The sequence below is a fragment of the Dreissena polymorpha genome, chromosome 5 (assembly GCF_020536995.1).
Source record: "Dreissena polymorpha isolate Duluth1 chromosome 5, UMN_Dpol_1.0, whole genome shotgun sequence".
NCBI lineage: Eukaryota > Metazoa > Mollusca > Bivalvia > Myida > Dreissenidae > Dreissena > Dreissena polymorpha.
In genome coordinates this window covers 33,546,803-33,568,710 of record NC_068359.1, presented here as the reverse complement: position 1 = coordinate 33,568,710, position 21,908 = coordinate 33,546,803, and the positions used below count along the sequence as shown (strand labels likewise).

Here is a 21,908-nt window from a genome sequence, read left to right as displayed (position 1 = left end):
TCGTAATAATCGCAAATGGGTTTTCCCGCATTAGTCACTTTCGTTTTGTATTAAAACGTCATCTTAAGAAATGATGGATCAAAGCCGTTTAAAAGCGACGGAAAATTATGTTTATAACGCTGTCGATGATTACATAGGAAAAGGAGCAACATGTTCAGTGTACAAAGGAATAAGGAAGGTGAATAACCACCAATTATGCCATTGTTGCATTTGAATTTCTATCCGCCCAGCTTCAAGTTATACTGAAAAGATATTACATGTATTATTATTTTTTATAATAAACAAGTCCACCGTTGGAGTTGAAACATAAAAACTTGTATTTAAATTAACAAAATAATGAGTAAGTGTCAGCTAGATTTTAGTGCCATAGATAGTTTTGAATGCCATTTGGCATTGAATATGGAAGAACAAAAATACCTGAAAATGTTAGTACAACATTAGAATTTCGAAACTGATTTGTTTATGGTCACGTGATTAAGTTTGACTTCTTTTATCATTTTGAATGGAATCTCTTTAACCTACTTTTAAGATTACAGTCAGTCTTTTTACTGTTCTCATATGGCCAAGCCTGTCCTAAACAATTAATGGTTTTTCCCAACTCTAAATTGATTTTCCCTCCTACTAAATTAATTAGATTTTACTGAAAAAAATCATGATTTTCTTCAATGTAATTGCTTTCAAGACAAATGAATAAATACTTCACAAGGGTAAACAGTAAAATATCACTTCTCTCATATATATTTTATTTAAATATCCTAATTTGACTTATTTCAAAACAAAAAGTCCCCATTGTACCTTAGAACTGTTCACAAATTTCGAAAAAGGCCTGGCTGTTGAGTATTTGAAAGTAGTTTAGGAAAATCAAGAAACTGTCAAGTTGAAGGCAACAGCATAAACAATTATTAAGCAACTGCATCATGCAGCCTAGTCCAAAAAATTAGACGTAAGCTACGTCGATGTAAATCGACCTCATATTTATAGGAGTACATGCAGCCCAGTTGAACCACATTTAGTGTTTTCCCAGGAGGGCAAAGGGGCATGGCGCATTACTTTCAAAAAGGGCATTTTAGCGCGCAGTTTAGGCAAAAAAGGGCAAAAACGTTCCCTGAATACCTGAATTACGGTGCAACATGTAATCGCATCTGATGCAGTTGTGGAAATAATAACATATAAACAAGCACATTTAATGGTAATTGATGTATTTAACTTACTATGATTTATATTAATATTTACCTTGCAATGTACATTTAAGTTCCATGCTGTTTCAATAAACTGTACAGCACGACAAACATAATAAAGCAAGATATGCATATGAATCTGATTCTACACAGATCCACTAACATATAAATGAAACCATGTTTGTCTTATCCTATTTTCTAACAATAATCTTGCCAAATGTTTAAAATAACATTGCGAGTAAATTGATCGCAAACAATATGCAAACACTCGTTTCCGTGACATACATCCACCAAGAAGATTACAAATAAATAAATAATGTTGTTGCTATGTAAAACATTTTTATGCATCATTGATTATCACAGACATTTCATTAATTCCTTCTTAATGTATAATCTCCATTGTTAATTCGATTGTTTACGACGTTATTTGCCATTTTTGCAGAGTCGCAATTTAATTCGGTATAGTCCGCCATGTTGTTCAAATGTCAAATGATGTAAGCGACAGGTGCGCAAAGCAACGTTAAATCGTATACGCGATTCGCATTTTGTTCAATTAGTATACGTCTCAGTAATTATTTCAATAATTAGATCTAATTATCTTAAAGACGAAAGCGATACAGAATAAATTTGTTTGTGTTTTTAAATGTAATTATGCGTAAAAATATATGTTTTGATATAACTGAATAATGCATGCAATGCACAATTGCCACGAGAATAACATCGAGTTTTTCATCAAAAGTCTCCGAAGTAACGATTTTATCGTGGAAGGAATACACATTGCCGACCGAAAAGTGCGCTTGGTATAACATAGCCTCTGGCATTATCATTTAATACTGACACGGGGTTATTCATGCATGACTAATTCACGGTTTTGGAGCAGTCTACCTATAAATCGAGCACTGTAATAGATTAAATCTGCTCAAATAAAATAATCGATTAGACGTTGACGTCTCTCGAGTAAATCAAGCACAGACGGAGCGTCACAGACAATCAAGGACGCTGATTTTGCGGACCAAGTTAGATCGTAAGGCAATAAAGATGTTATCGATAAGGGCGCATGGCGAAATTTGCCTTTGACAAGAAGGGCGCATGGCGAAATTTGTCTTTGAAAAGTGCAGCGTGGCGATCCGGGAGGGCGGCGTGGCTTTTTGCCACGCTAAAATGGCCTGGGAAAAACACTAACATTAGAAGTACTAATGATATGGTTTTTTTTGTTTATTTGCTGTTGTTTTTTGAGACATTGCTGTTGTTTTACAGACATTAATGTTGTTGTTGTATTTCAGGACACAGGGGAGGTCCATGCTCTCAAGATCTTTGAAAAACGTCTAACAACGATTGCTGAGCGAGAAATTGTGGCGCTGCGATCTCTGAAGCATGCCAACATTGTGGATTTTATAGCGCAAGAAACAGATGTAAGAATCCATAAACTGGTTGATTAACAAAATAAAAATAAATAAGAACTCCATCTTTATAAATATATTTCACTATTAAAAAATAAATGTATAATTTCTATTTAATTTCAAAAGAACAATAATTATAAAATATATTCCATTTATTATTTCTTAAGTGATAAGTAAAAGTTATATGTGTTACTAGTAGTACTTGAAGGTGATAATTGTGTCTTTTATCTCTTTAAATTGAAATATAGGATTGCTAATCTGCAATGCTTTCTTTTCCAGCGTGACACAGGGAGAGTTGTTGCAGTTATGGAACACTGTGAGAAAAGTCTGTTCACAGCGCTCAATGAGCCAGAAAATAAATTTGGTCTATCTGAAGATGAATTCATTCGTTTCTTCAAACATATTGGTAACATTTTTTAAGTGTTTTTCCTGGTTTTATTTATTTTGTTTGCATTACTGTCTTATTACTATGCGACCCATATTGTGAGCAATTTAAGTTATAAATTAGTAGGAATTAAGGGAATGCCTGTGTCAATTAATGATAAATTTATATGAAAGTTTATGTGTATAATCAGATTTATATGCATAATCTTCATATTATGTTTGTCAAGCTGTACAGTTTACTGAAGCATGGATTTGAAACTTTAAATGCAAGATATTGAAAGGTAAACAAAATAATTGTATTGATTAAACTCAGTTTAATACATTAATAACACAAAAAGAACACTTACATTCTTATTATGTATGTTAATGTTTTCCCCATATGATATTTAATTTAAAAAAAAAGGATTTTGCTGTATTAAATTCATAACAATTAAAATGGCTATGTTTAACATTTGTATTGAATAATGTATACCGGTAGATTATTGCAACTTTAAAAAGGTACAAAAAGCCGATCATTTGGTTCAGTAAGATACAAAAAGCTTGTCTTTCAGTTCAGAAAGGTACAAACAGCTTATCATTTGGTTCAGTTAAGCACAAAAAGCTTATCATTTGGTAAAGAAAGGTACAAAAGCTTGTCATTTGGTTCAGTAAGGTACAAAAAGCTTATACTTTGGTTAAGTTAGGTACAAAAAGCTTATCATTAGGTTCTGTGAGGTACAAACAGCTATTCATTTTGTTAAGTTAGGTACAAAAAAGCTTATCATTTGGTTTAGTTAGGTATAAACAGATAATCATTTAGGTTAGTTAGGTACAAAAAGCTTATCATTTGGTTTAGTTAGATACAAAAAGCTTATCATTTGGTTAAGTTAGGTACAAAAAGCTTTTCATTTGGTTCAGCTAGGCAAGAAAAGCTTATCATTTGGTTTAGTTAGGTTCAAAAAGCTAATCATTTGGTTTATTTAGGTACAGCAAGTTAATTATTTGGTTAAGTTAGGTACAAAAAGCTTATCATTAGGTTCAGTAAGGTACAAAAAGCTTATCCTTTGGTTTAGTTAGGTACAAAAAGCTTATCATTTAGTTTAGTTAGGTACAAAAAGCTTTTCATTTAGTTCAGTTAGGCACAAAAAGCTTATCATTTGGTTTAGTTAGGTACAAAAAGCTTAGCATTTGGTTAAGTTAGATACAACAAGTTTATCATTTGGTTCAGTAAGGTACAAAAAGCTTATCATTTGGTTCAGTTAGGTTCAAAAAGCTTATCATTTTGTTCAGTTAGGTACAAGAAGCTTATCATTTGGTTCAGTTAGGCACATACTTTTTATCATTTGGTTCAGTTAGGTACAGAAATCTTATCATAAGGAGCAGTAAGGTACCAAAATCTTATCATTAATTGGTTTAGTGAAGGAAGGAAAGCTAATCATTTGGTTCTGTTAGGTAGAACATGTATATCTGTGTTTTTTCTCCATTTTGGGAGATGGGCGGGGCACTTTTAATTGGGAAAAGTTGTGTTTGTTTGACTAAAACTGGGAAATATAATATTATTGTTTTTTGCTTAAAAATACAATAAATGACAATAAGGGTGTTTTTAAAATATATGCTGACATTGAACTCATGGGGGTGAATAGGGAGATGAAATAAATGTGATTTTTATATAAAACATATTTTTAAAATAAAGTGGGAAACCTTCCATTGGGAATTTAAGAGATCATTTGGGAGACATACTTAATTTTGAGATGGGTGTGGGAAAGGGGTTGAATTTCCGCCAAAAATTCGTATAAAACAAACAACTGGTGTAAGTACTCTTTGCATGCCATTGTTTCAGTTGAAGGTATGAAGCATCTCCGTCAACACGGCTTTCTGCACAGAGACATCAAGCCAGGCAACATTCTCATTGTTCAGAATGACGATGGCAGGTACTTGGCTGTGTTCACGAATTTTGTCAATAGTGCGTCTCTTCAGATCTCACATTTAAAGCTCCTTACTCCAAAATTCTTAGATTGAGCCTCGTTATGTGAAAACTGGGCATGTGCGTTAAGTTTCATCCCAGATAAGCCCTTGCATTCTACACATGCATTCATCCCAGATAAGCCCTTGCATTCTACACATGCATTCATCCCAGATAAGCCCTTGCATTCTACACATGCATTAAGCCAAGTTTTTCCAAAAATATTTTGCGGAAATCCTTTCTAATGGCTAACTTATAGGCCAAAATACAAACATAGGTGTTGATATTTGTCATTTAAGCGCCGGTCATTATTAATCGTAACGTTTCTATTTATGCATCAGCTTATGATGCCTCTAAAGTGAATAGAGGAAGTACATAACGTTTGTTTTAGCTTTTAGTAAAATGTATATTCCAGCTGCAACAAGTTCCTTTGATAATATATAAACATATTTGAATGTTTTTCTCACAAATTGAATAGTTTTCTTTGAATTTATTTTCATTTTATGTCAATAAAATTGATGCCTTATTATTTTACGACTGCAACAATATTGATTAAACAACACATTTGTTCAGTTGACTAGTTTAATGACATGATAACAATATATTTTGCCTCCCAATAAACATCACACAAATGAAATGGAATGTACATGTATAAAGTATTCACTAACAGATCTATATAATATATTATGCAAGTAAGAGAGTGGTATATAATGGCCGCAGCGTTAACCAGAAACAGCCAGTTTCCGAGAAAATAAATGTTATTAATTTATATTCAGAAATTAATAAGTCTTATTTTTAAATTTAATTTAATTATTTCTGGGGCTTGAATTTTAAAGCCCCATAAACACTCAAAATCAACGAATATGTTGTAAAATATTTGGTAAAATAAAACTTACACATAAAAAATCAGTATTCCTCATAGCAATAGCAAAAATTTCAACGCTAGATGTAGTATAGTAACATAGATTTAACAAGATACAAAATGCAATTTTTTTTATTTTTGTTTAACAATATATTCCATGTGAATTTCCAGCAACAATATCCAAACGTTTATGAGTGAACGTGTGATTGGCTTTGGGCAGCGTAGGAAGCACAACATGTATCTCATGACACTACCCGAAGCCATTCTCACGCTCGCTCGTAAATGTTCGGATATTGTTACAGGAAAATCACATGGAATATATAGTCATACACAAAATAAAAACAAGCATTTTGTATCTCAATAAATCTATGTTGCCATACCACATCTTAAGTTGAAATATTGGCTATTGCTATAACTGAACACTGATTTTTTATGGGCTTACTTTATTTTGCAATATATTTACAATTTCTTTGTTGATTTTGATGGTTTATGCGGCTTTAACCACTTCATTATTGGCCTAAACAGGTGGATCACAGCAGCTCTGTATAGCTGAGCTAAATCTTCACGATTCAATTAACCCTTTCCCGCTCAGAGGCAAAGTGAACATGGCAATGTGCAAACAGCATAAAACCTGAACAGCCTGCGAGTAGCTCGCAGCCTGTTCAGGTTTTATGCTGTTTGCTGCTCATCAGTATCTAAGGATTGGAAATGAAGCCTTTAAAACTTGAATCTAGAAAGAAAAGTCTGTAATAAAATTTAACTTTCTGACTAAAAATGCGTCTAAATCCCTTTGTAAGTGGTAAAAGGTTAACATTTGAAATGCTGTCTTGCTGCAGATCTGAATGTTTGTCATGTTCTTGATGATCCAAAAGCATTTAATATGCCTGACTTTGCAACACAAACCATTTGAGCCTTCCTCTGGTAAAATGGGACATAATGCATGTGCATAAAGTGTTGTCTCAGATTAGCCTGTGAAGTTTGCACAGGCCAATCAGGGACCACACTTTCCGCATTTATGGTATTTTTTATTTAAAGAAATTCTCTTCTAAGAGAAAATCTAGTATAGGCGGAAAGTGTCGTCCCAGATTAGCCTGTGCTGACTGCGGTACGCTAATGCATTAAGCTCCGTTTTCCCAGAGTACGGCTCATTTATAGCTTTTCTAATCTCTCCAGTAATGTCTACAAGCTGTCAGACTTTGGTACGGCCAAGCCAGTGTTGGAGACCGAAGCATTCCAGTCACTCGTTGGCACCGAGGAATATCTGGTAGGTACATGTCATGGAAAGCCAGCAGGTCCATCAGAAGTATACTTTGTAGTTTTTTTTTAGTTTTGAGAAAAATCCTTCAGGGTTTAGAGTTACCGACATTCCTATATGTAATGTATGGTTGTATTTACATCATTCTGTGTAAATATTAGAGGATTTTATTTCAGGTCTCAAAACACTTTAGTTTCTAGTATTTCAACAGTTTATACAAGTTTTTCTGCTTTAAATATCAAAACGGCGTGACCTTGTATCATATTTTAAAAGAAATGAATGAAAGAACTTCAATTTAATTAACAAATATGATGCTTCGTGTCTGAATGAAGGTAACTGTTCATGAGAGCTTTAATACGATAAGTTACACTTATCATCGTGAATGTTAATTAGAGATCGTTGTGGCATAGTGGATATGGTGTCCACCTAGCAAACTAGAGGTCATGTGTTCGATCCCAACTTGGGAGCGTTATTTAGATCTCCCAAAATGACATCAAGTACTGGTTAAACCCACAAAACGGGCTCGAAAGTGTTTGAATAAGCCTTATGCTTTCAATGCCATTGAGCTAAAATAAATTAGTTTAAGCTAATAACTTTTATATTCCAGCACCCAAATATCTTCAAAGCAGCCTTCATAGAGAAGGGGATGTCTCGGCAGTTTGATGCTGCCGCCGACCTGTGGAGTCTAGGGGCCACACTGTATCACGCGGCAACAGGCAAGGTGCCCTTCCAGCCTCACCAGGGACGCAACAATAGAGCCGTCATGTAGGGGAAATGTATTTGTTATTATTTAAGCCTTGTTCTGGGAAAACTGGGCTTAATGCATGGGTATTAAGTGTCATCCAAGATTATCCTATGCAGTTTTCAAAGCCTTATTTGGGATGAGACTTTCTGCTTTTATGGAATTTCTGTTTAAAGGAAATCTCTTCTTAACACAAATCCATTTTAGAAGAAAAGTGTCATCTCTGATAAGCCTGTGCGAACTGCACTGGCTAATCTGGGATGATACTTTAAGCACATGCATTATGCCCTGTTTTCCCAGAATGAGACTCATTTGATTAACTTAAAATAAGCTGTTGGAATACGCAATTTTCATGTGTTTTGACAGGCGAGTTTTTCTTACGCTAAGTTTTTTTCATTTTAGACACATCAGTATTAATTGTTTTAGATCTTTTTCTGATGTGTTTCTTCTTAGCAGTGCTTCAGTTAGGCTTTGAAAAGGGCTGGGTGCTTAATTGTCGAAATGGGCACTAAAGTTTGAGCAGTCGAATTATCCCTGTTGCATATTTAAAGTGTAGTACGCTTTTTATCTATATATTTCATGTAACATTTAAAATATTGTTTCAATAACGAATTGAACTAGTTTCACTGTGAAAATGTTATTGATTTATTGCAACTTGTTCGATGGCCTTTATGCATGTAATAAGGTTAAACTTTTAGAAACAGTGTGGCATTTGTCCAAGGGGGCAGGGTGGGATCCTTGGGCGGCAGGGTGGGATCTTTGGGCCGCAGATTGAGAAGCAGGGGAGATCTTTGGGCGACAGGGTGGAATCTTTGGGCGGCAGGGTGGTATCTTTAGGCGGCAGGGTGGGATCCTTGGGCGGCAGGGTGGTATCTTTGGGCAGCAGGGTGATATCTTTGGGCAGCAGGGTGGGATCTTTGAGCGGCAGGGTGGTATCTTTGGGCGGCAGGGTGATATCTTTGGGCGGCAGGGTCATTCATTGTATGTCTGTGTGTTTCCTAAAACTTTAACCAAAACTTTAACTTTGGTCATAACTTTTGCAATATTGAAGATAGCAACTTGATATTTGGCATGCATGTGTATCTCATGGAGCTGCACATTTTGAGTGGTGAAAGGTCAAGGTCATCCTTCAAGGTCAAAGGTCAATAAAATAAAAAAATTCAAAAACTTTAACCAAAACTTTAACCTTCTTCATAACTTTTGCAATATTGAACATAGCAACTTGATATTTGGCATGCATGTGTATCTCATGGAGCTGCAAATTTTGAGTGGTGAAAGTTCAAGGTCAAGGTCACCCTTCAAGGTCAAAAACATAATTCAAAGCGGCGCATTAGGGGGCATTGTGTTTCTGACAAACACATCTCTTGTTATCTTACTGTATTTACATTTAGAACCAAGGCTATAAAGTATCATAGGGTCCCATGGTGAAGTGAATACCCTGTTCGGCTAGTGACTAGGATGCCATGGGTATAATCCCCACCATTAGATCTTCCACAAAGACATCAAGTCATGGTTCTACTCAGGAAACAAGACTCGAGAGCATTCCAATAAGCCTGGGGCTTTTGATACAATCAAGCTCAAATAAAATGGTTAAAACTCAACTGAATAATTCCATTGTTTTCCAATCTGCCAGGTTCCAGATGATTGCTGAGAAGCCGTTTGGCGTGATTGCGGGTGAACAGCGGTCCGCTACGGGGAATGTGATATGGATCAGGGAACTGCCAGAGTCATGTCAGTTCTCTAGGTACACTGCCTGAGGCATAGGCACTGTCATACTGCCTGTCATAGTCATAGTATGAGCGGCCTGCTGGGAAAATGGGGTTTAATGCATGTGCATAAAGTAGTCAACTCAGGCTAATTGGGGACAACTTTTTCCGTTTTTATGGATTTGTTTTATAAAAGGATAAGGGGAAGACTTGAGAAACTGGTCATTTCATGCCAATAAGGTCAATAGCCTATGTATTACCTTCACAAAACTTCCTGAAATTGAGTCTATCTTTGAAAACAATGTTGTTTTATGACTTGTGACAAATTCAAAGACAAATATATTTTAAAAATGGTTTGTTTTTTAGAATAGACAGATCATTTCTAAATGTGTAATGCATTCTTTTGATGTATACAAAAGTTCAGTAAAATATTTGTTGGTTGTTATACATTGAAGCAAGCCCTCACAATACACTTCTCCTTGTTAGCTCTGCTGTTTTAGGAGAAAACCCGAGCTATTGTCATAGCCAGCTCGCCGTCTGCCGTCCGCCGAAGGCGTCATGCTAAAACCTTAACATTTGCCATAACTTTTTTAATATTGAAGATAGCAACTTGATATTTGGCATGCATGTGTATCTCATGGAGCTGCACATTTTGAGTGGTAAAATTTCAAGGTGAACATCATCCTTCAAGGTCTAGGGTCGAAAAAACAAGGGAAGTAATAAGCTTTAAATGGACATAGTTATCTGACCTGCCCACATATATATTTTTGTTAAATAAATCAAAGCGGCGCAGTAGGCAGCATTGTGTTTCTGACAAACTCATTGTGGTAAAAGGTCAAGGTCATCCTTAATGGTCTACGGTAAAAAATACACGTTTAAGTGAAGTAATAAGCTTTAAAGAGAGATAATTATTCAATATTGAACATAGCCACATTATATATTTGGCATGCATGTGTATCTCATGGAGCTGCACATTTTAAGTGGTGAATCTACAGTCACGGTAGTGGCTTTTAATTATTTGCTACTAAAAATAGAGATTTGTTAGAGACAATTATTTTCAAGGAAAGTAATTTATATAATTATAAATCTCATATTATATATTTCCTTACCAAGAATTGAAGTTCTTTTCACAGTTACTTTACAGATTTATTATTTTGATTATTAATGACTCAAATGATTGATTTGTAATAAGTTTTTTTAAATGATATAATTATCATTTCTTTCATGTACTTAGTTGTAAATAGTATTGTTCATTACATACCTGTGGACTTATGTCCATAGATACATGATGAACTCTGGCCATGATCTCTTTGATAAACCACAGGCCTTGGTTGTCAGTGATGTCTGACTTGGTCATTTTTGACTGCCTACAGACCCCCCCCCCCCCCCCCGGGTTGGATTGGACAAAATCCAAGGGAAGTAATAACTTTAAAGGGAGATGATTTCTATACCTGCCTAATGATAAATAGAAATTTTATTTCAAAGTATCGCAGTAGGGGGCGTTGTGTTTCTGACGAACACATCTCTTGTTGGTTCACTAGGTCAAAGGTCAAGGTCACTGTGACCTCTAAAAAAAAAAAAAAAATTCTGACAAGCTTTAGCAGCCGAGCGTGGCACCCGTTATATGGTGCTCTTGTTTGGTTTCTGCCCCCAGGTGGTTGAAGGAAGCTCTGACAGACATTTTTAAACACCTGATGGAAGGGGATCCGAGTAAGGCCATGACCTTTGACTCCTTCTTCAACGCTGCAGACGACATTCTTGGGCGCCATATTGTCCACGTGTTTACCACGACCTCCGCCCGCCACTTCCGTCTCTACATGAGACAGGAAGCAGAGTAAGTTGTGCTGTATGAAAAAATATAATACAATAGTTTATCTGCACAAAAATGACCATAAAATGCTCATTTAATACACTTGCAAATGCAGAAAAAATCACTTAAAAGTAAAAGGTGGTGTGTGTTTTTTCATTTTTCCTGCACTCCTAAATATAAGTGCAATAAAAGTGTATTACTCCTTGTGAAAAATATACTTTGCCATTAAATAAATATGCTTAAGTGCATTTTAAGTTTGTTTTTAGTATATTTGCAAGTGTATAGATACACTTTTTTGTAAAAATTGAAGAAAAAGTACGAACAAAATGCACAAGTGTATTAAATGCGCATTAAATCTGTATTAAATACGTAGCAAATATGGCTGCTATTCATGCAAAATGAATACACTTTTCTCAAGAAGGGTAAATCACCTAAGCTTCGTACTACCGGTAAGCACGCAAAGTTTTGTTTCTTCAATTGACTGAAAAAAATATTCAGTTGTAGTTTTTTCTGCTGGCGCTTTTATGCTTAACTCAAGGCAACATGCAAACAAACTCACGTTATAAAACTAGCATAATTATGCTTTACGTTGTAAGATCTGTTCCAGTGTGCTGAAATGAAAATATGGGTAATTCAGGGGTGTGTTGAATATACAAATTATTTTAATATTCTGATAAATGTTATATGTACTTTTATTTCAAATATCTTATTGCTAGTGTGGATGAAAATTTTACAAGAACAATATATAGAGGATATTTGTTGGATTCGGTGGAATATCGATTTTATTTCACGAGTGATCATAGAAAACAATATTTTCACGAAAGGCGAAGCCACGAGTGAAAATAAATATTTTCTATGATCACGAGTGAAATAAAATCGATATTCCATCGAATCCAACAAATTTTCTTTTTATTTTACGCTTTTTTCACCGTTTATTTACATTGTAAATGAGTTAAACTTGATAATTTCGCTGGAATTATGACATCATTTCGTCGAAAAAATGACGTCATTTCACAGTAAAACAGTGAAAAATATCGATAATTTTCACTGTTGTTTTTCACTGTTTAAAACAGTGGAATACCAATTTTATTTCACTGATATTTCTTTATTAACCACCGGAAAGCATAAAATAAATGATAATACAAATGATGGAAGCTGTTTGGAATAAGTAATAGTAAACATTTTCTCACCACTTATCCTGTATCACCAGTTTTTTCCGTGTAAAGGCAACCTATTTGTCTGTATTGAACAACATTACTGGTATATTGTACCTGAATATGAATGGTTTAAAGATATGCAAAGACCAACAATTCCGTAATTTTGCTGAAGATTGTATTTAACCATACAAAAACAGGATACCAATAATTTTCATGGGTTACAAGTGCTATTCAAGAAAAAAACATTGGTACACTTTTTCTTCAAATATATCTTTTCCTCAAAAGTTTGTTAATAACATTTCTTTGATTTTTAGATTTTTCGACTTGCAAGAAGAGATTAAAGTTGAGACCAACATTCCGCCAAAAGACCAAGTTATTTATTACGAAGAGAGCCTACTTAGAGACATAGTCCGCCAAACTGATCCCTTGTGTACGTACCCCAAAATAAGCGACTCTGTCCCGCTGGTTTTGATACGTGCCACCGCTGTACAGTCCTGTGTGATGCCAGATGAGATAAGACTCTGGTATAAGGAAACATTGTTTGGTAAGTTTAGTACGCCGTGGTGAAATGGATATTGTGTCAGCCAAGTGACTGGGAGGTCACGGGTTAGATCCCAACTGAGGGAGCGTTCTTTAGATTTCCCCCAGAGACACCAAGTACTGGTTCTAGGCTCAGGAAATGGACTCGAGAGCATTTTAATAAGCCTGAGGCTTTCGATGCAATTGAGCTAAAATTAATAGGTATAAACTTAACTAAGTTTAGTTTAACCTTTTTATTTTTGCTAGATTGCATAGAAATACTAAGGCTTATTGAAACCTACTCGTAAACCATTACTTGGTATCTTTTGGGGAAATCGCTGCCACTGTGGGGATCAAATCCCTTACCTCACAATTGCTTGGTGTACACCATATCCACTATGCAAAGAGGAATATTGTATGGTGTGGTATATGGTATTATGGCGTTTTGGGTGGTACTAACATATTCATGCCGTTATGTCACTTATGTATTTATTTGTATATTTGTTTGCATTTTAACAGGCAAGTTAATGTGGTTTTAAGATCTTGTTTAACCCTTTATTGGTTTTAAAATCATTAATAATAATTTGTTTGTAAATTGCTTTAAGGTGGAATATAATCTAGTCTTATTGGGCAAGATTAGTTATTGCTTATGGGAATTTATCTACATTATACAAATAAGTGCTGAAGAAATTGTCATTATCTCAATGTTGATGGGGGGTGTAAAATGTCAGTTTTTCTCAAAGCACTTAGTCCACCACAAAAATGCAAGCTATAATTTCTGCTTCATAAAACTGGGCTTACTGCGTGTGTGTAAAGTGTTGTCCAAGATAAGCCTGTGCAGTTTGCAGAGGCTAATCAGGAATCACACCGCTTTTATGATATTTTTTATTTTAATGAAGTTTCCACTTAGCTAAAATCTTTTTTACCGGTCATCATGCGTTATCCCTTTTTAGCCTGTGCAGACTGCGCAGGCTTATCTGGGACTACACTTTACCCACATTAATTAAGCCCCGTTTTCTCAAATCAAGGCTCATGTCATTGCAGATTCGGAACCATTTTTTGGCGAAGAAATAGTTCTTGAGGAGGATTTCAAAAAGGCCAAGTCCATCTGTGAATCCATCGCCCTAATCCAGACGTACATCGAGCTGGGCTGCCTCACACAGACACTGTTTGAGAAAACAATCAACAGAACAGAGTAGGGGATAGAGAATTTGCCTTTATGTTTGTGTGTGTATTTCCAAGTCTGAGGCTGCATTTGGAGGACCCGCATTGCATCCCAGCACTTCTAATTTAAAAAACTATTTGACGTATAAAAGTTCGAATTAATTTTTAATTACAGCTGAAATTTCCCGCCATTTTTTTACTGAAAATATTTTACATTTTGGTGTGTTCTTGTGTTGTGTGAAAGGGTCACAGTGCCCGTAGGAAACCCCACCTTTCCGGTATGGTGACAACCAACCAAACTCACATGGTTCAGGGAGGGGGGATGAACCCGGGTAAAGACTTAAAAAAAAATTATTTTACCAACAATATGGTCTTATATGTACTCAGGTATTTTTGGTTTTCATTGCTAACTATTTCTAAATTGCTTATAAAGACTTAGTACAGTAAAATTGATTTTCATTGTACATGTAGGGAGCTAGTCAAAACGGCCCCAGTCAAAACGGCCCCTAGTCAAAATGACCGAAAACTTGGTCAAAACGGCCCCAAATTTGGTCAAAACGGCCCCACTTTGGTCAAAATGGCCCCAAAGACAGTTTTTAAGTTGGTCAAAACGGCCCCACATTTGGTCTAAACGGCCCCAAATTAAGTCAAAACGGCCCCACAGATAGTCAAAACGGCCCCACATTTAGTCAAAATGGCCCCACACGCAATCGAAAATCAGAAGAAAAAATATATATGAAATCTACTTCTGTTATTTTCTTAGTTAAGTCTGCAATTACAACTTTAAAGGATTTAGTTTATTTTACGTACAAACAAACTTATAATACAAATATTGATTGTGCCTTATTATATAATAATTCTAAATTGTTTAAATATCTCACAAATAACTGATTGCGTCGGTTCTTAATTGAAAATAATTTGTTGTCGGCGAGAATGAGCGTAAGTTAATTATGACAATAAATTATGTACCTTTGAGAAATTAGACTAATTGTAAATATACTATAATTATATCACAGTTTTATCACAGTCAAAAGGTTATTGATTACTTGTGATCTTATTTGAAGTCGTAATTGAAGTTAACTTAAAAGGAATTAAAGGTGCTTTAGATGTATTGTTTAAAGCAAACTGTTGAGCATAATCTGCATAAGTGTTAATAATATTCTTTAAATCAATTATTTCCCGATCATATAAATATCGGCGAAAGAGCATGTAGTTCATTATTATGATCTATTTGTTTCTATACGGATATATTTGAGTGTATAATTGTGCAATGGGGGATAAGTGTATTGAGTGTGCTTTATCAGTTCGACCGCGTCAACAGGGAATTTCATGCGACCTTTGTGAGAGATGGCAACACCGAACATGCAATTCAGGTAAGCGAATATCAATTATATCAGTTGATATTTAGATTTTCAATAAATGTACAGCTCTACATATGTGTATTGGTTATGTCTTATATCTTTGTACATTGAGCATATTAATAACAAATAATATTCATTTATTACGACGTTCATATGACCATATTTAATTAAATTATTCTGTCTTAAATGTATTTTTGATGCATATGTTATATATTTTTAGGTTGGCACAGACGCCTGAATCGTCGGACTGGCTGCGCTCCGCCACTCTATACCCTCATCCGAACCATCCACGAAGAGGTGATGGTAGTAGAGAACATGATTGCGCTTGTCAATGAGCAGCAGCTGCAGAGGATCCAGCGGAAATCCAGTCGGTCCATTCAGGCCAAGTTGTTTTCTGCTTGGGAAGAGTAAGTAGAAGATATCAAAATAAAATTTTATTGATGTATTTTTTTAAAGTTTGGTACACATAACAATATTTCATTTAGCGTAATTTCGTTCTTTAAAAAGAATTCTTATATCTTTGTAACTAATCCTTTCAAGTATGGTTTAACGGAATGTATCATGGTTTTAATTTTGTTATTTCAGATACAGGGCCGGGACGCTGTCCACGAGTGGCCTCTTGAAGAGGTGCAGTACATTCTACAGACCAGTGGTACCCAAGAGACCAGAGGAAGTTGAAATGCATGAGTGATGGACTTATTCATGTCTGAAATCAATCAAGATATTGATTAAGCTGGGCGTTTGTGCGTTTGTTTTACAGTGTTGCTAGTGTGAAACATTTTCGTTATTTCTTGTCAATAATCATGTTCGACAACTGTTAGAATATAAGTGATACAAATAGAACATTGTTTTCACAGAAATCATACTTATATATCTCTTTTTTTTCTTTCTTGTCAATTATAATGTTTGACAACTATTAGAAACTATTTGATAATTATTATGTTTTACTATAAAAAAATTACTTATATTCTTACTCATAAATATCTTTCTTGTCAAGTGTTATGTTAGAATGTACTTGATACAAATATAATTAACTAATTTTTTCAAAGAAATCTTACTTATATATCTCATTTTTCATTCTTTCTTGACAATTATTATAAACTATTTGATACTTATTATTTTTAACAACAATTGTTATGTTTGATTATTCAACATGCATATTTTCAAATAAATACTAAATTGAACAAAGTTCTTTGTTACACAATGGGGCTGTTTTGACCAACTTAAAATCTGTCTTTGGGGCCGTTTTGACCAAAGTGGGGCCGTTTTGACTATTTTTGACTAGGGGCCGTTTTGACTGGGGCCGTTTTGACTGTAAACCATACATGTATGTAGTATTACCAAGAGCATTTGACAAGCAGTGTTGATAATGGATGAGAATTTCCTCTTTTTTTCCAAATTTGCAATCTGACCCCTGACTGTTTGAGAGTTCCTTTAAACTCACCAAAATACACCAACTACTGGTTCTGACCATGGAACGGACGTACAGTGTTTCAATAAGGCTTAGGCTTTTAGTTTAAACCTATTTATTTTAGCTTGATTGCATAAAAAGACAAAGGCTTACTAGTATTTGAAGCACTATCAAGTCCGTTTCCTGGGACTAGAACCAGTACTTGGTGACTTGGGGGAAATCTAAAGAACATTCTCACAGTGGGGATCGAACCCGTGATCTCCTGATTGCTAAGCAGACACCATATCCATTACAACACTGTGACCTTAAGGTTGCTTAGGCTTTTGTTATCAAGCTAAAATCAATAGGTTTAAACTTAGCAGAAATTACGCCTCCTTGTTTTGTAGACGATGGAAAGGAATCCTGGTCTCTCGCCTCAAGGCTGAGGTGGAGATGACCAGGAACCGCATCAAGGACCTCGTTCATATACACGCTGCCATAACACGTGGCGGGGTTCAGCCGGGGTTCCAGCCTGCAGAAGGAGTCTCCATTGAAAATGTGAGTACGGTAAAAAACTTAGTCATAAGTGTACCTGCTCATTCGTCGGGGAATAGATATTTTACGCAAATTTTGTGTATGATTACGTCATTAGTCAGGTAAAAAACAAACAAGTTGCTAATTGTAATGATTTTAAATGTTATCAGTTAAAAGATAATGTTTTTTGGGCTGAATCAACAGGTTTTCCCTTCAACAACAACAACCATTTCCAAGTCAATGCGAGGCTCGATCTTCCTTTGGATTTGATTCATGTGTACAGGATTACCTTGTAAAATGTATAAATCTATATATAAATATCTTACATTAACAACCGAAGCTCTTTAAGCAAAATTAATGAAAACATGGATTGTTAGTTGGGGGCATGAGGAATGGATAGAATTGTGTCTTTTCAATGAAAATTATAACTATTGTAACAGCTGTTTTCATTGAGAATGATCATTATGGTGACAGCTTTTTTTATTGAAATAATGACAGCTTTTTATGCCCCCGGTAGGGTGGCATATAGCAGTTGAACTGTCCTTCAGTCAGTATGTCAGTATGTGTGTATATCAGTATGTCAGTCTGTCCGTCCATCCGAAAAAAACTTTAACATTGGCCATAGCTTTTTCACTATTGAAGATAGCAACTTGATATTTGGCATGCATGTGTATCTAATGGAGCTGAACATTTTGTGTGGTGAAAGGTGAAGGTCAAGGTCATCCTTTAAGGTCAAATGTCAAATATATGGCGTCTGTCTGTCCGAAAACTTTAACATTGGCCATAACTTTTTCTCATGGAGCTGCACATTTTGAGTGGTAGAAGTTCAAGGTCATCCATCAAGGTCAAATGTCAAAAAAAAAATTCAAAGCGGCATTCTCATGAAGCTGCACATTTTGAGTGGTGGAAGGTCAAGGCCAAGGTCATCCTTCAAGGTCAAGGTCATCCTTCAAGGTCAAAGGTCAAAAAAAATAATCAAAGTGGGGTTCTCATGAAGCTGCACATTTTGAGTGGTGGAAGTTCAAGGTCATGGTCATCCTTCAAGGTCAAGGTCATCTTGAAGGTCAAAGGTAAAAACTAAAATAATTTCAAAGCGGCGTTATCATGAAGCTGCACATTTTGAGTGGTGGAAGTTCAAGGTTAAGGTCATCCTTCATGGTCAAGGTCATCTTTCAAGGTCAAAGGTCGATTAAAAAAAAAAATCAAAGCGGCGTTATCATGAAGCTGCACATTTTGAGTGGTGGAAGTTCAAGGTCAAGGTCATCCTTCAAGGTCAAAGGTCAAAAAAAATAAAATAAATTCAAAGCGGCGCAATAGGGGGCATTGTGTTTCTGATGAACACATCTCTTGTTTCATTGAGAATTATTGCTATAGTTAAAGCTTTTTATACCCCACAAACAAAGTTTAGGGGGGTATATAGGAGTGAGCTTGTCGGTCGGTCGGTCTGTTGGTCTGTCGGTTCGTATAAAGTTTCCGCTCCTTAATTCAAGTTGTTTTCATCCGATCTTCACCAAACTTGGTCAGATGTTGTATCTAGATGATCTTAAGGCCAAGTTCCAATATGGGTCATGCCGGGTCCAAAACTAGGTCACAGGGTCACTTAGTGTGTTTTTTAACATTCAGCATGGTGTCCGCTCTCTAATTCAAGTAGTTTTCATCTGATCTTCACCAAACTTGGTCAGAAGTTTTATCTAGATGATCTTAAGGCCAAGTTTGAACATGGGCCATGCCAGATCAAAAGCTAGGTCACAGGGTCACTAAGTACATTTTACACATTAAGCATGGTGTCTGCTCTCTCATTCAAGTAGTTTACATCCGATCTTCACCAAACTTGGTCAAAAGTTGTATCAAGATGATGTGTAGGCCAAGTTGGAACATGGGCCATGCCGGGTCAAAAACTAGATCACGGGGACACTCAGTGCGTTTTAAACATTGAGCATGGTGTCTGGTGTTTTTGTGAAGACAACATGCAAAATATTCTGTGTCAATGCGGCATGTGGGGGTATTCGTCACGTCTGTGACAAAGCTCTAGTTTTTATTGAAAATAATCACTATGGCAACGTCTTTTTTCATTTACAATATTCACTATGGTGACAACTTTTTTCATTAACAATAATCACTATGGTGACAACTGTTTCATTAACAATAATCACTTTGGTTGCAGCTCTTTTAATTGACAATAATCACTATGGTGACTTTTTTTTTCATGGACAATAATCACTATGGTGACAGCTTATTTCATGGACAATAATCACGATGGTAACAACTTTGTTTATTTTGATATCGCTATGGTTACAGCTGAAAGCAAAGATCAACAGCTGTAGCAGCCAGATCACCAACATTGAGTTACAATCCCAGGAACACGTGACAAGACCCTTCTCAGACGGTTGTGTGGACTCTAACAAATGGTGAGTTAAATAGGAATTTTTTTACATGCCAGTCTCTTGACAGGACGTCTTATTGAATGGACTGACGGGCAACTTTCTGCTCTCTATTTGGTACAGTTTTTTTTAAATCCTTAGGAAGCTTTCTGAATATATTCATTGACATCAAATCGGGGCAAAGTTCCACAACCAGTTAATTTGCACCAGGAACAGTAGTTATTGGTCTTATTTTTACAAAATTTATGAATTAGCAGTTTCCCTGGTGGAACTCATACAGTTCCACCAAATCTTATCTTCATCTAATCTTCACCAAAAAATTCTGCAAATGTTTGTTGACATTAAATGCTGGACAAGTTTATTAAGTATCCAAATTGTGCCAGGCACTTCAGAGTTATTGCACGCTGTTTACAAAAACAAGCAAAATTTGTCATTTCAGCTTTCTTATCGCATTCACTTTTCACCGAATATTACCATACTTTTCCAGTTATTGTTGTTTCATGGAAGGCGTAAATTTCTGTTCATGATCTTATTATGATCTGATTCATGAAAATATTGCATGCAGGTTACATTGACTTGATGAGATGAGTACAATATGTATCACATACATCAGCTTTTGGTTCTCTAATGAGCTTTTTTATGATTTAGAGCATACAATTTACATTTATGCACAATTTTGTTGTTTCAGGTAAATGAGGGTACTAGCGAATTAAACAAATATATATTTATTAAACGAAGAAACCAATATGCTGATTACTTTTCACTTGGAAAAATTGATTCATAGATACATTTTTTTCAGATGTAATTAGTTAATGCAGCTCTTCCTTAGGTCATTTTAGCCCTGTTCTGGATACGAGTAACTTGGCATAATGCTCATGCATAAATTGTCATCCCAGATAAACACTTGATTTTTGTTAAGAAGAGACCTCTATTTTAAAAAAATCATGTAAGCAGAAAGTGTCTGTCCTGATTAGACTGTGCTGACTGCACAGGCTAATCTGGGACAACACTTTACCCACATTCATTAAACCCATTAAAGAAATAGTATTTTAACGCTGTTCAAGAACTGTGTATGTAGTATTTCAATATTGTTCAAGGACTGTTCATGTAGTATTTCAATACTGTTCAAGAACTGTTCATGTAGTATTTCAATACTGTTCAAGAACTGTTCATGTAGTATTTTAAATGCTGTTCAAGGACTGTTCATGTAGTATTTCAAGGCTGTTGAAGAACTGTTCATGTAGTATTTCAATACTGTTCAAGAACTGTTCATGTAGTATTTCAATACTGTTCAAGAACTGTTCATGTAGTATTTGCAATGCTGTTCAAGGACTGTTCATGTAGTATTTCAATACTGTTCAAGAACTGCTCATGTAGTATTTCAATACTGTTCAAGAACTGTTCATGTAGTATTTCAATACTGTTCAAGAACTGTTCATGTAGTATTTCAATACTGTTCAAGAACTGTTCATGTAGTATTTTAAATGCTGTTCAAGGACTGTTCATGTAGTATTTCAAGGCTGTTGAAGAACTGTTCATGTAGTATTTCAATACTGTTCAAGAACTGTTCATGTAGTATTTCAATACTGTTCAAGAACTGTTCATGTAGTATTTGCAATGCTGTTCAAGGACTGTTCATGTAGTATTTCAAGGCTGTTCAAGAACTGTTCATGTAGTATTTCAATACTGTTCAAGAACTGTTCATGTAGTATTTCAATACTGTTAAAGAACTGTTCATGTTGTATTTTCAATGTTATTCAAGGACTGTTCATGTAGTATTTCAAGGCTGTTCAAGAACTGTTCATGTAGTATTTCAATACTGTTCAAGAACTGTTCATGTAGTATTTTCAATGCTGTTCAAGGACTGTTCATGTAGTATTTCAAGGCTGTTCAAGAACTGTTCATGTAGTATTTCAATACTGTTCAAGAACTGTTCATGTTGTATTTTCAATGTTGTTCAAGGACTGTTCATGTAGTATTTCAAGGCTGTTCAAGGACTGTTCATGTAGTATGTTCAAGGCTGTTCAATGACTGTTCATGTAGTATTTCAAGGCTGTTCAAGGACTGTTCATGTAGTATATTCAAGGCTGTTCATGGACTATTCATGTAGTATATTCAAGGCT

General features: G+C 35.3%; 1 protein-coding gene across 3 annotated transcripts in view; it reads left to right on the top strand.

The window, feature by feature from the left end:
* The first annotated feature begins 13 nt into the window (after positions 1-13).
* The window catches only part of LOC127881282 (serine/threonine-protein kinase TBK1-like), a 33,243-nt gene continuing 11,348 nt past the window's right edge, over positions 14-21,908 (top strand). For all 3 annotated transcript variants that reach the window (XM_052429031.1, XM_052429030.1, XM_052429032.1), the window contains exons 1-12: positions 14-178; positions 2,462-2,590; positions 2,858-2,984; positions 4,782-4,872; positions 6,940-7,030; positions 7,629-7,786; positions 9,397-9,507; positions 11,124-11,303; positions 12,751-12,980; positions 14,000-14,150; positions 17,278-17,428; positions 19,703-19,812. In XM_052429031.1, coding sequence (XP_052284991.1) covers positions 71-178; positions 2,462-2,590; positions 2,858-2,984; positions 4,782-4,872; positions 6,940-7,030; positions 7,629-7,786; positions 9,397-9,507; positions 11,124-11,303; positions 12,751-12,980; positions 14,000-14,150; positions 17,278-17,428; positions 19,703-19,812 — 1,637 coding nt within the window. In that variant the 5' untranslated portion in view covers positions 14-70. The remainder of the gene's footprint in view (positions 179-2,461; positions 2,591-2,857; positions 2,985-4,781; positions 4,873-6,939; positions 7,031-7,628; positions 7,787-9,396; positions 9,508-11,123; positions 11,304-12,750; positions 12,981-13,999; positions 14,151-17,277; positions 17,429-19,702; positions 19,813-21,908) is intronic.